This window comes from Mesoplodon mirus, assembly GCF_964341445.2.
Source record: "Mesoplodon mirus genome assembly, chromosome: 7".
NCBI lineage: Eukaryota > Metazoa > Chordata > Mammalia > Artiodactyla > Ziphiidae > Mesoplodon > Mesoplodon mirus.
The window spans coordinates 101,487,942-101,505,070 of NC_138983.1; the positions used below are offsets into that span (position 1 = coordinate 101,487,942).

General features: G+C 46.3%; 1 protein-coding gene and 1 pseudogene across 2 annotated transcripts in view; both read right to left on the minus strand.

The window, feature by feature from the left end:
• Positions 1-17,129, minus strand: part of LOC309808912 (centrosomal protein of 78 kDa-like) — an 823,590-nt pseudogene that overhangs the window by 362,526 nt on the left and 443,935 nt on the right. The gene's annotated exons all lie outside the window — the stretch shown is intronic.
• LOC309808093 (forkhead-associated domain-containing protein 1-like) overlaps positions 1-17,129 on the minus strand; it is a gene marked incomplete at both ends in the record, with an annotated part of 98,031 nt that overhangs the window by 46,936 nt on the left and 33,966 nt on the right. The window contains 3 exons of the mRNA XM_082628095.1: positions 2,788-3,024; positions 6,112-6,221; positions 15,046-15,316. Of these exons, the coding sequence (XP_082484221.1) occupies positions 2,788-3,024; positions 6,112-6,221; positions 15,046-15,316 (618 nt within the window). The remainder of the gene's footprint in view (positions 1-2,787; positions 3,025-6,111; positions 6,222-15,045; positions 15,317-17,129) is intronic.

A 17,129-nucleotide genomic window follows, 5' to 3' on the forward strand; every position in this document is an offset into this window, starting at 1 on the left:
TTTCTGCTGAGAAATCAGCTGGTAACCTTCTGGGAGTTCCCTTGTATGTTATTTGTCATTTTTCCCTTGCTGCTGTCAATAATTTTTCTTTAATTTTTGCCAAGTTGATTACTATGTGTCTCGGTGTGTTTCTCCTTGGGTTTCTCCTGTATGGGACTCTCTGTGCTTCCTGGACTTGGGTGGCTATTTCCTTTCCGATGTTAGGGAAGTTTTTGACTATAATCTCTTCAATATCTTCTCGGGTCCTTTCTCTCTCTCTTCTCCTTCTGGGACCCGTATAATGTGAACGTTGTTGTGTTTAATGTTGGCCCAGAGGTCTCTTAAGCTGTCTTCATTTCTTTTCATTCTTTTTTCTTTATTCTGTTCCGCAGCAGTGAATTCCACCATTCTGTCTTCCAGGTCACTTATCCGTTCTTTTGCCTCAGTTATTCTATTGATTCCTTCTAGTGTGTGTTTTTTTTTCAGTTATTGTATTGTTCATCTCTGTTTGTTTGTTCTTGAATTCTTCTAGATCTTTGTTAAACATTTCTTGCATCTTCTGGATCTTTGCCTCCATTCTTTTTCTGAGGTCCAGGATCATCTTCACTATCATTATTCTGAATTCTTTTTCTGGAAGGTTGCCTATCTCCATTTCATTTAGTTGTTTTCTGGGGTTTTACGTTGTTCCTTCATCTGTTACATAGCCCTCTGCCTTTTCATCTTTTCCGTCTTTCTGTGAATATGGTTTTTGTTCCACAAGCTGCAGGATTGTAGTTCTTCTTGTTGCTGCTGTCTGCCCTCTGGTGGATGAGGCTATCTAAGAGGCTTGTGGAAGTTTCCTGATAGGAGGGACTGGTGGTGGGTAGAGCTGGCTGTGGCATTGGTAGGCAGAGCTCAGTAAAACTTTAATCTGCTTGTCTGCTGATGGGTGGGTCTGGCTTCCCTCCCTGTTAGTTGTTTGGCCTGAAGTGACCCAACACTGGAGCCTACCCAGGCTCTTTGGTGGAGCTAATGGCAGACTCTGGGAGGGCTCATGCCAAGGAATACTTCCCAGAACCTCTGCTGCCAGTGTCCTTGTCCCTTGGTGAGCCACAGCTGCCTCCCGCCTCTGCAGGAGACCCTCCAACACTAGCAGGTAGGTCTGGTTCAGTCTCCTATGGGGGTCACTGCTCCTTCCCCTGGGTCCCAATGCACACACTACTTTGTGTGTGCCCTCCAAGAGTGGAATCGTTCTTTCCCCCAGTCCTGCCAAAGTCCTGCAATGAAATCCCACTAGCCTTCAAAGTCTGAGTCTCTAGGAATTCCTCCTCCCATTGCTGGACCCCCAGGTTGGGAAGCCCGACGTGGGGCTCAGAACCTTCACTCCAGTTGGTGGACTTCTGTGGTATAAGTGTTCTCCAGTTTGTGAGTCACCCACCCAGCAGGGATGGGATTTGATTTTATTGGGATTGCGCCCCTCCTACTGTCTCAGTGCGCCTTCTCCTTTGTCTTTGCATGTCGGGTATCTTTTTTGGTGAGTTCCAGTGTCTTCCTGTCGATGATTGTTCAGCAGTTAGTTGTGATTCCAGTGTTCTCGAAAGAGGGAGTGACAGCATGTCCTTCTACTCCGTCATGTTGAACCAAATCTGACTACGGTTTTAAGCAGAATTATGCACTGAGGCCAAAATTCATCAATTTCCAATTGCTTTTTTATCAACGTTGTTGAGATATAATTTATGTACAAGATCAGTGGCCAATTTTAAAGCAGTTCTTTAAAACTTAAAAAAAATTTTTTTTTTCTTTTGCATTTAGTTTCAGGAGGAATGAAGTTGACTGGTAAATCCAGACATTCTGGGTGGAGAATTTTTGGTGAAATTCCCTATAAATGAACCAGCAGCTGCCTTCAGGGTTTGATAAAGGCCTCAGTGTTTGGAACACTGTGGGGTTCCTTCTCCCCATCTCCAGCTCTTTCTGGCTGGGTCCGGGTGGGTGTGAGAAGTGGTCACTGAAGCGACAGGAGTTGGGTGGAAATGCAAAGTGGGTGTGAAAGCATGAGGTGTACAAGGTGGCAGAGCTGAGCCCAAATCACATCACTGTCTCTCACTTGCTGTGCAAGCTGTACCAAGCTCCTGGGCATCGCTGAGCGTGCCTCAGTCTCCTCATCTGTAGAATGGCATGTGTCAGGAGACTGAGGTTTAAATAGCTAATGAGGGGACTTCCCTCATGGTGCAGTGGTTAAGAATCCCCCTGCCAATGCAGGGGACAGGAGTTCGAGCCCTGGTCCAGGAAGATCCCACATGCTGTGGAGAAACTATGCCCGTGGGCCACAACTACTGAGCCTGCACTCTAGAGTCCGCGAGCCACAGCTACTGAAGCCCTCATGCTGCAACTACTGAAGCCCACGTGCCTAGAGCCCATGGTCTGCAGCAAGAGAAGCCACTGCAATGAGAAGCCCATGCACCACAGTGAAGAGTAGACCCTGCTCACTGCAACTAGAGAAAGCCCGTGCACAGCAACGAAGACCCAATGCAGCCATAAATAAATAAATTAAATAAATAAATTAAATAAGTAAGTAAATAAATAAATAAGCTAATGCACCCAAAGCACCTGCACCGGGGCCTGAACATGGTAGGCACTTAATCAAATCTAATATTGTTCTTACAAGGCTAGAAACTTGCCAACCCTGCACTCCCTGGAACTGTACTCCTCACCATGCTGTGCTCACTGCCCATTTCTAACTACCCGGGTGGCTCCCCCCAGGCTCTACCTGAGAGCTGTCACCCTGTGTTGTGACCGCAAGGCCCCGAACCACTTGTCTCTGAGCCCTACCTGGTTTTTCAAGCTCTGGATCTCTCTCTGTTGGGCATCGTCCTCTTCATGCAGAACCTGAAACTTGGGCGGGATCACCCTCTCCTTCTGCCTGGAGGTGGCTGTTTCCAACAGCTTCTGGCTCAGGTTGGCCACTTGGTTCTGCAGGCTTGCTATCACGGTGTCTTTGTATTTAGATTCAAGTTCAAAATCGGAGAGACGGCTGACTTCTTTTCCCAGCAGCAGAATTATTTCATCCTGGGTGGAGGACAGATGGGAAATTTACTAGGTGTGGGTCTGGGTGTAAGGCTGAGCCCATTTAAAGAAATACAGGAAAAATATGGTATCATTCTTTGGGAAGGTGAGGGCAGGCAGGGAGGGAAAAAGCAGACTTTCAAGGCTATCTCTGTCACTTCGAAAATCTCATAGAGACAAGAATTGGGTTAAAATGAGGTAATTGTATATAGACTCCTGTAATGGATGTCTATACCTCACAGGTACAGAAACTTTCCTTTCCCCGAGAATTAGACTTTCATATTAAGAACAACTATCCCACTTGGGAACTTTTGTTGCTAGAAAGTTTACTTAGAGTGTTTTCATTTATAATATTCAGCCTAGCACACTGGGGACCTAGGAAAGGTACTTAGGAAAACAACATTCTGTTTGACCACATTCTGCCTATAATGAGGGTTATTTGTTTTAACTTAAAACATTCTGAACTATTTGTTTTCCCTTTCCTCTCTTCTAATATTTCCTGCCTCTTTTGGCTATTCATGTATGAATTTTTTCCAGGTAACTCAATCTGGAAAGTAAATGAGACAGGAATAGTGATTTATTTGCATGGGCTCATGTAAACTTTCGGCTGGAAAAACAAAATTGCTGGTAGACTGTACCCACAGGTATAATTAACCCTGTCCTCCATCTCTCCAGTGATAAAGCTCTGCAGCCAAAGAATTGGTTAGGTTTTCCAAAAAAGGAAAAAAAAATTCCCCCAAACTTCTCACCAGACGTTATCAATAAAATGTCAGAAATACTGAAGAAGAAGAAGAAGAAGAAAAAATTCCCCAGAGGCCTTTTCCAAAGCAGTCACGGGAGGAGGTAAACGGGCAATTTCTGGGCCAGCTCATTCCCAGGAGAGCTGTCCAGTCAGCCTCACGACCTGCTAGCTCCGTGACCTGGGGCAGGACAGGGTCTCGCTCATGAGAAAGCCTGTCTGACATTGCCAGCTGCTGCCAGGGGCCTTCCTTTGGGTCCTTGTGAAAGTTGGTGGCAAAACTTCAAGAGAGAGCATCAGACATATTCCCTACTCCTGGGCAGTTTCCCCTGTTTCACCCTGTTATGATCAGCCAGGTGCTTATTCATTTTTCATGCAACAAACATTCATCGGGCAGCAACTAAGTGCCAGGCCCCGTGCCAGTGCTGGAATATAAGAAGTTTGCAGAGGGCAGTGGACAGCTGTGGGTTCTGCTTTCCTGCTGAGGGTCCCCTTGCCCTTCTTGGAGGGAGTGTTCCTCCTTCCATTTGGTCTGGGTAGGACTGTCAGTCATGTGCCCTGATCCTTCCTGTCCCACCTCCCCATGTGCATGTGGCCCAAGCTGGTCAATCAGAGATTTCACACATCGATTACAGAGGGAGAGGATCTTGCCTTCTTTTGGATCATGTAGGCTTGTTTGCCTGAGTTTGTCTTTTCTAACACACAAAGCCAGCCTTATGAAGAAAGCCAGACACTGAGGGAAACAGAGGGGAGAAGTTGGTAGTGGGGAGGTGTTCTGATGACATTATTCAAGCTCCTGGATCTAGCCATACCTGAAGCTAGTGGCCCTTTAAATTTTCCAATAAGATGAGCTAATCAATGCTCCCCCTCAAGCTAATTTGTTTATTGTCACTTGAAGGAGTCCTGGCAAGTCAGGGTATAAACGACTTATAAAGAGAAAGAATTATTTCTATTATAAATAGAAAAAATGATAAATGGCTTATAAAAATTTTCTATAAATAGAAAAAATTATAGTGGTTGCACTATATTTCCGAGTTAAAATTGAGGCAGGTTGAAAAATGGCTACAAATACTTTGCAGTTTTGCCATCCAGTCTATTTCCCCACCCTCTAGTCTGGGCTGGCCCCGTGACTAGCTTTAACCAATGGAATGGAGTGGAAGTGATGCTGCATGATCTCCAGGCAAGTTCTTACAGGCTGTGCAGCTTCTGCTCTGGCCCCCTGGGAACCCTGAGACCACCGTGCTGTGATGAAAAACCACATGCACAAAGGGGCGCACCAGTCCAGGCGTCCTGGCTGAGGCCCTAGATGTGGGAAGGAGGCCAATGGAGACCGACCACCAAAATGGCCAAGCCAGCGGCTTACTGAGGCCGCATGAGTGAGGCCAGGGGACACGAGCAAAGGAACCTTCCAGGTCAACCCATAGATTCTGGGGAATAATGAATTGCTGTTTGAAGCCGCTAAGTTTTGGGATGGCTTGTTACACAGCGATAAATACAGAATCTGAGTATGGCTTCTCGCCTTTCTGCAACATTTTTCAGAGTCTGGTCCCAGGATGCCTGGGTTGGAACCCCCTGCCTCCTGAAGGTTTGGATTTCCGTGTCTGACAAGAACCCCAGGTAGGTCTGCTCCTCACAAACTCTGAGAATTGCTGCAGGAGCAGGCCCTGGCCCTGAAGGAAAGCGAGATATTATAGACTGCTTCTTTTAGAGTAACTTTCGAGTCATGTCTAAGTGGGGAGAAATTGACCTGGGCCCTTCCCAGGATGGCTTGAATCCACCTGTTCTGCTCGCATCCCTGCTTTAAACCTCTCTGGTTCTTTAACGAGTCTCTCGGCCCACGCCTCCCTGACTTCAGGGCTCACGTCCTCCTGCAAGGAACGTGTTTTTGCGTCACTGTTCCATCACTGAAGGTTGACCAAGTGATTACTGTGTGGGAGTTAGAAGTGCCCGCTGAGAAGCTAACCAGACCTCGCTTTGAATCCTAACACTGCTCCTTGCATTGGACAGCCTTGAACACATCACTGAACCTCTCTGAGCTTCAGTTTCCTAATCTGCGAAGTGAGGCTGATAAAATCTAGTTTGAAGATGGTGAAGATTAACAAGCTAATAAATGTCAAGTGCACAGGACATGGCCCAGCACACAGTAGGTGCTCAGTACCTTGTAGTTGTAGATGTTATTTGGGATAAAATGAGCAGTGGCCAAACCTGGCTGAATGTCTTGGGAGGAAGAGGTGGTTTCTTGGAAGTAGGAAAAAGGGACAGTCCTTGAGACACAGAGAACAAGAGGCAGTGGCAATCTCTCCATGGTCCCTCTTGCTGCTGTAGCTCTGTGCTTCCCCGAGACCCCTCACCTTATCGTGCTGGGACAGGTCCTGGTCCACAAAAATTTCTCTGTAGGGCCCTGTCCCAGGACTTTCCTCGGCCACTGATTGTTCCGACAGTTCCGCGGCGTTGGTCCACACTAACACACAAGGTCAACAGAGAATGCAGAGGAGACAGTGAGTTTCCCCAAAGTCTTAAAGAATATTTTCAGATTAACCTTCACGTTCATGAGACTTATGCACTGAAAGCATTACAGGAGGACAGGAAAGGGTAAGAGCGGCCTCATTTCTCTTCCCCAGCGTTAACTGCACTGATGCACTGTGGTGTGTCTCTTTCCAGACTTTTTTCTATGCTGCATAAGAGCTGAGGACCTTGGGCAAGTCATTTGCTCTCTCTAAGCCTTAGTTTCCACATACATAATTCAGGATCCCTGATAGTCTCTGTTATAAAGGGCTATCTGGAGATTAAATAGAATAATGATATAGAGCAGGGGTTGGCAAACTATGGCCCTGCGGCCAAATCTGGAATTCTGCCTATGTTTGTAAATAAAGTTTTATTGCAACATAGCCACAGTGATCATTTACATATTACTTATGGCTGCTTCCCAGCTACAAAGGCAGAGCTGAGTAGTTGCAGCAGAGACCATGTGACCCACAAATCCTAAAGTATTTACTATCTGGCTCTTTACAGGAAAAGTTTGCTGACCCCTCAAGTAGAGCATTTAGCACTAAACATTAGCTATATATTTTTTTATTGCAGTCAAATCTTTTCAAAAAACAAAAATGCATTTACATGTCAGAGATTCTTATCCAGCTTACTTTTCAGCTAACAATATCAAAAACATCTTCCCATGTCAGTATTTGAGGCTGTACTTGGTTCTTTTCCAGGGTAGCATTGTGGTCCATTGTCCAAGTGTGCCAAACGTGTTTAACTAGGATCCACTTGATAGACATTTAAGCTTTCCTATACTTTTTCTTATTTACCCCAGTATTACGAGGCCTTTTTATATGACTTTCAGGGATTATGGCATTGTGTTTGGGGACCCCACTCTGTATCACATCAGACATCTCGCAATTCACTCACATCAACACTGAATACATTTCTTTTTATTGGTGTAGAAACGTTTGTAAAGATTTCTATAATTCTACGTGTGAGATCACTTGGGCCCAAGCAGCATATTTTAAATTTCCAAGTGACTATGGTTTCTGGACAGTCACTGCACATTCTTATCTTCTTGTGAAGTGAGAAACTGAACAAATTGTTTTCAGTGGTGATGAAACTTTAATGAGTATTAACATTAATGATGAATGAAGCACACACTGTCATGTTTGTGGACATTCATCATTTATTCATTTTGCTTCTGTATTTTTTATTTATGCATTTTAGAGTCAAAGATCCCTGCCCCCCAGCCAGGTCTCAAACCTCTTTGTGGACCCCAGAACCTCTAGTGGACATAGGTGATGGCCTGTGGTGCCCAGAGAATGCACAGCCTTGCGTGTTGAATGAGCAGCCCTGGCCACACTGTTTCCTGGGGCACGAGGCACAGAAGGGCCTGGAACTTCAGCAGCTGCCCATTTTCTCTCCCTCCACCTCCCCAGCTAGGTCCATGATTAGAAAACTTTTACTTGAAGCTCACTGCCCCCATCTGACTCTCTTGGATCCTGAGCAGCTAAGTCCTAACTGACTATAGCAGCAGTGCCTGATAGAGAAATAAGGGAGCTACAGAATGCAATTTTCAATTTTCTAGTAGTCGCATTAAAAAGGTAAAAAGAAGAGAGGAATGTTTAATGATCAATTTGATTTAACCCAATACATTAAAAAGCATCATTTCAACACGTGATCTACAAAAAATATGGAGATATTTTATATTCTTTTTCCTCGAGGCATGAAGCCTTTGAAATCTGGGGTTTATTTTACACTGATTGTGTATCTCAATTTGGAAACTGAGTTTTCAGGAGGAAGATTTCATCTGTTCTCAGATTCCTCAAGAAATCGGCTCCCACTGGAGGAAGGTACTGCCTGGCCTGTGTCCCCAGGGAGGGCCTCGGGGTCTGACCCTAACTGGGCCCCTGTCCAGTCTCAGCTTAGAGTTCTGGCGTCTGATGCCATCTCAAGGGGTGACTCCGGCTGCCTCTACGACCCTGTCGTGGCTGTCTTGAGGGACGCTTCCCTGCAAGATGATGGCCGGAGGGGGGACTTCATCAAACTTACAGAACAGGCTGATCGATGGGGTCACTTTACTGGGGACGGTGTGTTTACTCAAAGTCTTTGTGGGGCTAGAATTTGCTCTGAGACTTGCTTTCCTTACACCCAGGCAGGGAGGTGCGGGAGCAGTTACCCCTCACCTGCCCCAAACTTCTTTACCAGCTACTGTTATTTATCAAAAAGAACCTAAGGGCCATGTATGACCAAACCGGCTTAACTCTAGATGCTGGATCCTTCGGAGGTCCCAGTGGGGAGAAGCCCAAGGGAGAGGCGGGAGGGCTGGGGCGGTGGGACGGCGGATACGGGGACGCAGGCACTTTAAGAATTTTCGGGCATGAGCTGTTGGCCAAAAGGCAGGGGAGTTACTTTAATATTTTAACAACCCCCAGCTGTCCTGGTGCGCTCCAATAATCACCAGTCTGCAGCAGGGGCAGTATGTGTGCACCTTAACTGTGTCTTTCAGACATTGTAAGTTGTAAATAAAAGTTAAATAACAATCATGGTTAGGTAATAACTTAATTTTTAATTTTTAATATTTAAAATTTAAATATTAAAATTATTAAAATATTAAAATTTAAATATTAAATATTAAATATTTTAATATTTACTGAATGTTCGCTATGCACCAGGCGCTGTGCTCAGCACTTACAGGCAGGATACGATTTCGTCTTCATAACAACCCAGTGAGATAGGCATTATTATTCCCATCTCCATTTTATACGTGAGAGGTATGAGGCACAGAGACGTCAAGTCACCTGCTCAAGGACACACAGCTGGTAAGTGGTAGAGTCAAGGGATGAGCCTAAGTTTGTTGGATTCAGAGCCTATGCTTTTAACCACTATGCAGTCAATGTATTGAAGTGGGAAGATGTTTATGACATATTATTGAATTTTAAAAATCAGGTAGGGAATTCCTTGGCAGTCCAGTGATTAGGATTCTGTGCTTCCACTGCAGGGGGCACAGGTTCCATCCCTGGCTGGGGAACAAAGATCCTGCAAGCTGAGCGGCACGGCCAAAAAAAGAAAAAAAAAGAAGGTTACCTATGTTAGGTTCATATGATCCCATTATTGGGAAAAAAATATATATATATATATATGAATCAAGATGCTATTTTAATAAGTCACTCCACATATTTTCTTTTCTCAGTAATTCTTCCCCACCTCCCATGAGCTCTTGCCATTAAGATTTGGCCTTGGAGCTGACGTTTTATTGCCTTGTGGTACAGGAAGGATGAGTATTAACTAGAACAGGGTGAGTTTTCCCCCAGGCAAAATGACGTTCTGATTTTTGACAACGTCTGGAGACATTTTTGAGAACCACAGTTAGGGGGGGTGGTGGTGTTGCTACTGGTACCTCTGGTGGGTAGGAGTCAGGGATGCTGCTAAACACTCTACAGTGGACAGGACAGATCCTTCAACAAGGAGTTATGCGACCCACCTGTCACTGTGCCAAGATTGAGAAACCCTGACCTGATCTGCAGTAAATAAATCCTTGGCTTTGGGTTTTCAAATAGAATTTTTCAAGTCTAAAGCAAGGTGACAGTCTAACAGTAAACCAATTTAATTGGAAGAGCCCAGCTTTGCTAAGAGAGGAAAGAGCTTTCTCGGAACCCTTAAAAAGAGGTGTTTTCTGTCAAGAGACAGCGTGGAGGACTGGGGCACAGAGTTTTCTCTAAAGCGTGGAGTAGAGAGGCCCAGACAGAAAGGAACTCCCCATGACACGGGAAGATAAAAGTCCTTTTCTGAGGATGGGGAGTGTGTCAGGGGAACGAGGGTAAACATTTGGAAACATGAGACCTGGCTGAGAGGCTGAGGAGATAGAGCCCAGGTAGATGTGAGGGAATCTAAGCCATACGACTCATCCTTCATTTCTCCAGGGGGGATGCAAGTCCTTTAGAGAAGCCCCAAGTTCAGCATGGCACTGGAGAAACCGGTGATTACAGTGGAAAAATTTAAATGGCGGAGTGAAAAAAAGAAAAGAAACAGCCCATGTGCCATGTGTCCAAAGGATGCATTAAAAAAACAACCCCAAAAACCCTGTATATATGTTCATAAAACAGAACATGATGCATACAACAAAATGAATGAATCTCAGAAATACTATGCTGAGTGAAAAAAGCCTTCCACAAAGGAACATGTACTACATGGTTCTGTGTACTTGAGATTCTAGAACAGGAATATCTAATCCATGGCGGGAAAAGAATTCAGAAGAGTGGGTGCCTCTGGGGCCTGGGGCTGGGAATTGACTGGGGAGGGACATGAGGGAACTTTCTGGGGTGATGGTAATGTTCTATATCTTGATAGGAGTTTGGGTTACATAGGTGTACACGACCGCCAAAACTCAATGAGCACACTCAAGATCTACACCTTTCATGGTGTGGTAGCCAGTCTCCAAGATGGCCCCACTGATTCTTGTCTCCTGGTATTCAGACCCTTGCATCATCCTCTCCAATACTGGATGGACTTTATATTAGTTAGCTGGGGCTGCCATAACAAAACACCACAGGAGGTCTTAACAAAAGAAATTCATTTTCTCACAGTTCTGGAGGCTGGAAGTCCAAGATCAAGGTGTGGGCAGGGTTAGGCCTCTCTCCTTGGCTTGCAGACGGCCACCTTCCTGCTGTGTCCTCACATGCCCTTTTCTCTGTGCACGTGCATCCCTGGCGTCTCTCTCTCTCTTCTTACAAGGACACCAGCCCTTGGATTAGGGCCCACCCAATCATCTCATTTGAACTTACTCATCTATTTCAATACACTATCTCCAAATATGGTCACATTCTGCGATATTGGGATTGAGGCCTCAGCATATGCATTTTGGGGGAATGCAATTCAGTCCGTAACAAAGCTTCTCTATGTAACCAAGGATATTGCAGAAATGACACAGTTTGATTCCTGAGGTTAGATCATAAAAGACATTGCAGCTTCTGCCTCACTCTCTAGGACCACTTGTCTGGAGGAGCTGGCAGCTTGAGGATGCTCAAGCAACGTATGGAGAGGTGCACTTAGTGAAGAACTGAGGCCTCTTACCAAAAGCCATGGGAGTGACCCATCCTAGAGGTGGGTCCTCCAGCCCCAGACAAGCCTCCAGAGGACCACGGCCCAGCCACCACCATTACTGCAACCTGATGAAGAATCCTGAGCAAGAATCCCCCAGCTAAGCCATTCCCAACTTCCTGCCTCAGAGAAGCTATGAGATAATAAATGTTTACTGTTGTTTTAGGCCATTACATCCTGCAGTAATTTGTTATGCAACAATAAGTAGCAAATACAGGTTTGGGCACCAGGAGTGGTGCAAAATTTAACAAAAACCCTACGATGTGGAGTGGTTTGGGATGGAACAGTGGCCAGAAGCTGGAGGACTTTGGCCAAGAGTCTTTGAGAAAGCCTCAATAGTCTTAGTAGAAGCTCTGATGGCCTTTGAGGAGGCAGTGAGGGAAGGGTTCCAGGAAAGTGAGGAAAATGTTACTGTGGTTAAGGGATCCTTGTTAGGTGGTGGCAGGAGGTTTCCTAACACGTTGCCTGTGGTCATGAGGAAGGTAGAAAATGTTTGTGATGAGGCTGAATGGTCTAGCTAAAGAGAGTTCCAGAAAGAGTCTTGGAAGGTGCTGCCTGGTTACTTCTTGCTACTTATAGTGAAATGTGAAGGGGAGAGACAGTTAAAGGAAGGGCTGTTAAACCAGGGCAATGCTCTGGGCTTGAAAATTCCCCGCCTCTCCACGTGGCAAATGAAATGTAAGAAACAGGTTCTGGGCAAAGATCAAATCAAGGGCGCTCTCAAGAAAACACAGTCTAGAGAAGAAGCTGAGGGTGTGGTTGTAAAATCCTTTGTTAAGAATACAGATCCAGGGCAGTATCCAAGAGAACCCTTCGGTCCAAGAACTGGGCTTCTAAGAAGCTTCGGTTCTTTGTCAGTCTTTGCAGAAGCCCATGGTGGAAGGGCTTGTGTCCAAAAATATCTCTGGGCGTGGGTTTTGCCTAATAGGATGAACCCCAATAAGAAGCACTGCCAACTCAGACTGACAGAGACCCACAAAAGTCAAAGAAGCGTCTGGACCCCCAAGCTTCTACAGGCAGGAAGCAGGCTATAAAACTATGCAGCCACATCCATGGGACACCTTTCTTAGGAAAGGGAGGACGACTCAGAAGGCGGAACTCAGGGACCTGGGGGCAGAGCCCAGAGCCCTGGAAAGTCATTTCTTGGCAAGAGTTGGACTGAAGCCCAGTCAAGGAACTGCCGATATTTTCCCAGCTGGACTTCAGAACTGCTTTGGGCCAGGGACTCCTGTGTGTTTCCTGTTTTTCTTCTTTTGGAACAAGAGGAGTGTATGTAGCAGTGATGCTATGTCTGTCCCACCAATATGTGCTGGGTGTGTGAGGGACAGACCCTTTGTTCAGAGGTCTTCAGATTTCTGGAAGTAGTACTTGATGAGCTGAACATAAGGTACTACACCCATGAGCCCCATCTGTACCTGGACTTGATTTAGACGAGATTCTGGAATTTGAGCCGATGCTGTTACTGGGGTGATATTTTGGGGGGCCTCAGGAGAGAGGAGGAGGAGTGTGAATCATTGAGGACCCGAGGGCAGGCTGTGGTAGCCGGCCTCCAAGATAACTGCTGAAAATCCCCGCCTCCTGGTCTTCAGGCCCGTGTGTAGTCTTCTCCCACACTGGAGGGTGACGCCCTGTGTAACCAGCAGGATATTGCAGCAATGACAGAGCATGACTTCTGAGGCTTAGTCACAAGAGATGTTGCCACTTCCATCTTGTCCTCCAGGATCACTTGCTCAGGAGGAGCAGCTGCCGTGTCATGGGAATGCTCGAGCCACTCTCTGGGGAGGCCCATGTGGTGAGGAGCTGGGGCCTCCTGCTGACAGCCATGTGAGCACGCCATCTTGGAAGTGGATCCTGCGGCCCAGGTCAAGCCTTCAGATGACTGCAGCCTTACGAGGGACCCTGAGCCACAGCCGTCCTGCTAAGCTGCTGCCAAATTCCTGACCCACAGAAACCGTATAGATGATAACACATGTTTGATTTTTGCTTTAGGCTGCTACGTTTGGGGAGAATTCGTTATGCAATCATGATAACTAATACACATTGTGTGTTCATTTTACATGAAGGAGACAAAAAATGTTGAATTCTAGTTAATGGTATATGTGCTAAAACATTTAGGGGGAGGACTACAGATGTGTGCTATTTATTTTGAAATGCATCCAAAAAATAAGATGGATTAATGCAGGACAAGAAGGGTGGGTAGACAGAAATGAAATAAAGAGTACAGCAAAGTGTTAGGGGTAGAATTAGGAGGAGAGCTGCTCTCTAAAATTCTTTTTGCTTTGCTGTATGTTTGAAAGTTTTCACATTAAAATGCTGGGGGGAAATGGCTGAGTAATTTCTTAACTTGGGTGGTAGGTACATGAGCGTTCCTTAGATGATGATGATGATGATGTAAACTGCAGAGATAACTTTCATTTGCTCCTTAGTCTGTATGCTTCAGAATAATAACTATTATTTGAATGGCTGAGGGAAGTGACTAGGTGAGTGGTCTTGAGTGAGACCAGGGAAGGGTGTGGAGGCATCGAGCGACCTGGGGACTCAGAGGAGTCTGGGGCTGGGACGCAGAAAACAGAGAATGGGACCTTCACACCAGTGGCCACAGAAGAAACCTGCGAATCATGCCAGGGACTAACTCGACCCAGCTACTCTGCCCGTAAGGCTGGAAAGGCCAAGAGGATGGTGACAGACAGGAAGTCTCCTCCCCAAATGCCATGAGGCCTTTTGGGGGGGAGGGGGGGAGAAGGAAACCCTGATGGCTGTGTGTCCCCAAAGTGACCAGGCTGTGAGTGACAGTCACTGAGATAACCAGCCTTAAATTTGACTGAAAAGCGTTAGATTAGATTAGATTGAATACATAACCTCCGGAGAAGTAATTTTCTCAATAAGCCTCAGTCTCCTCTTACCTGTAAAATGGTAATAAAATATTTAAAAACCTCCTAAGGCAAGAGGGATTTCAGTTACCAATATGTCTGTACATCTGAGTCGAAGTATATAAATTTAGATTCTGATACACATTCATATATATTCATATATACGTACAAACACACACACACACACACTCACCACAGAGGTACTGACGTGTGCAGATGGGCAGAGCACAGTCTTGGAGGAGTTTGTACCAAAAAGTCAACAGGGAGAATTCTGGTGATAAGGGTGACAGCTTATCTTTTACTGTTTTCTAACTTTCTGCTTTCCCCAATTTTTTCACAATTGATTATGTTCTACTTCAGAACCAGAGAACATAAGCGAAAGCCAGAGAAAGACAAATAACATACTATATTGCTTATATGTGGAATCTAAAAAAAGGTACAAATGAACTTATCTACAAAACAGAGATAGAGTTACAGATGTAGAAAATAAACTTATGGTTACCGGGAATAAGAGGGGGGAGGGATAAATTGGAAGAGAGGGATTGACATACACAATACTATACATAAAAGAGATAACTAAGAAGGACCTACTGGATAGCACAGGGAACTCTCCTCAATACTCTGTAATGGTCTATATGGGAAAAGAATCTAAAAAAGAGTGGATACATGTATATGTTTAACAGATTCAGTGTGCTGCATACCTGAAACTAACACAACACTGTAAATCAACTGCGCCTCAATAAAAATTTTTAAAAAAGGGGAAAGCAGAAACTGAGACCCATCCTCCTAGCAAAAGCCCCTCCCCTAAGCCGCCAAGGAAGCGCCCATGAGTACCTTGCCTGATGATGGGAACGCTGTGGGCGGCTCTGTCCACCACGAAGGAGAACATCTTCTCGCTGGCACTCACGGGCCGCCTGTGGGAGGCTGGTGGGACCATGGGGGGCTCAGGGGACCCCTGCGACCAGCTCCTCTGCACTGGCGCTGGCCAGATGCCCGGGTAGAAGGGGTTCTGTGGTGGTGAGGGTGACTGGTTCAGTTGCTGGGTGGCCCAAGGTGGCTGTGGCCTTGGCCAAGGTGCTGGGCCCCTCACCCATGGGAAGGAGACCTGCAGGGGCAGACAAGAGGGTCAGGGGAGGTTACGAGCAGCTGGGGTGGTCTTCACCTTTCTGTCCCGGCGACATAATTGCTGCCCTAGATTTCGGCGTATAAGTCACTTCTCCCAGGAAGCCCTCCCAGACTCTCCCCAAATTTGGGATGGTGGTCCCCACCATGGGTCACCTTGCACACTATTGCACCACCATTTATTGGGTGCAGCCTTCGTGCCAGGCACCCAGTCAAGAGATTCACATGCATTACCTCATTTAATACCCCTGATGCTCTGTGATGAGCCCGAGGCTGAGCAAGACATAGTGACTTTCCCAGGATCACAGATTTGGCAGTGAGCGTCTGAGCTGGTACAACGCCACCTCTGAGCTCTGAGAGGCTGACAGCTTTTTGTCTACCTTGCTCAGCACCGTATCCTCAGCTCGTAGAATAAACCCTTGGCACGTACACAGTAGGTCCTTAAATACTGGTTGAAAGAATGAATGAACACATCTCCGAGATTCAAGCCCAGCTCTCCAGGACACACACATCCACACTGTGTGTCTCCCTGGCACTCCCATTCCACCTGTTCCCCGAAGCCGAGAGCTCTGGGGTGGCAGGCACCCCAACTGGCTCGCACCCCAACTGGCTCATTAACCTGTGATCCTCAACATCTGCCACATCTGATTCGTGGCAGACGCTCTATAAATATCTATTGAGGGAACCTTTTTTCATCTGATCCAGCGGAAGATGTCTGTAGCTACTTTCATTAGAGAGCACATCAAAATCCATCTACACCGGGAGAAGCAAATGCTGAGAGGTGCTGACACCTGGCTTTGTGTTGGTTAATGCTGTTGTGGCCATCCCTCCCTGAGCCTAGTGGTTAAACCGTGACATCGTGAATGCTACCATTTATTGTAATTACTCACCGATTTCTCACCATAGCCCTGAAGGGGAGGAGCTCTCCTTATTCCTAGCTTACAAATGAGGCTTGGAGAGGTTAAGGACTTCACCAAGCTCAGGTGGTGGTGGAGAGGGTGGTGGGACTGGGGTTCTGGAAAGCTCTTTCCCTCTCTGTCTCTCTCTCCCTCCTCTGCCCCGCCCCCAGTCTCTTGGCAGAAAAAAACACACTTTTCAAGGAAGAAGCTAAGTTCAAAGGTTTGCCGCCTGTGGCGGTCACGTTTCTCTTTCTGCAGACTGCAGACACATAATGAGAAACAGGACAGAATGCTTCTGAAATAGGAGCACTGGCAGACAGAACTTCCTATAGCTCCAGCTGGACTGTATTCAAGAGGAAGGTTCTCCACTCACTCAGGTTCCCAAACCAGTCTTTTAGCTACAGTCTTTCCCAGCCAAGTCAAGAATCCGGTGAATTCCCCTGAAGACTTTTTTGGAGTCAGGGAGAACACTGTTCGGGAAAATCAAACTCCAATTGCCTGGCGACCCCTGCCCAGCATTTATGATGACACTGGCCCCGTTGAAACCTGTTTCAGGAACGGACTTGGCAGTGTTCCAGAACTCTGTTACCTTATATGAAGATCCGAATTTCTCTCCACTGTGGGCACCTCGGTCTCCACCTAAGCTTTCTTCCTTTCTCTCCTTTCAGAAGCTGAGGTGTCCTGCTCCTGCCTTGCACTCACTTCTCCATCCATCCTATCCCTTCCCGTCCTCTCCTCTGGGGCTGTCTTGCCTCAATCATTCCTACAACCTTTCCTCATCGATTTAATAAAGATTTATTGAATGAAAGGGCTGAAGGTGGGAAGGGGGAAATTTGAATATGTTTTACCCCCGCCTGATAGAAAACAAATCGAGAGACCACGGGTAGTGTGGAGGAA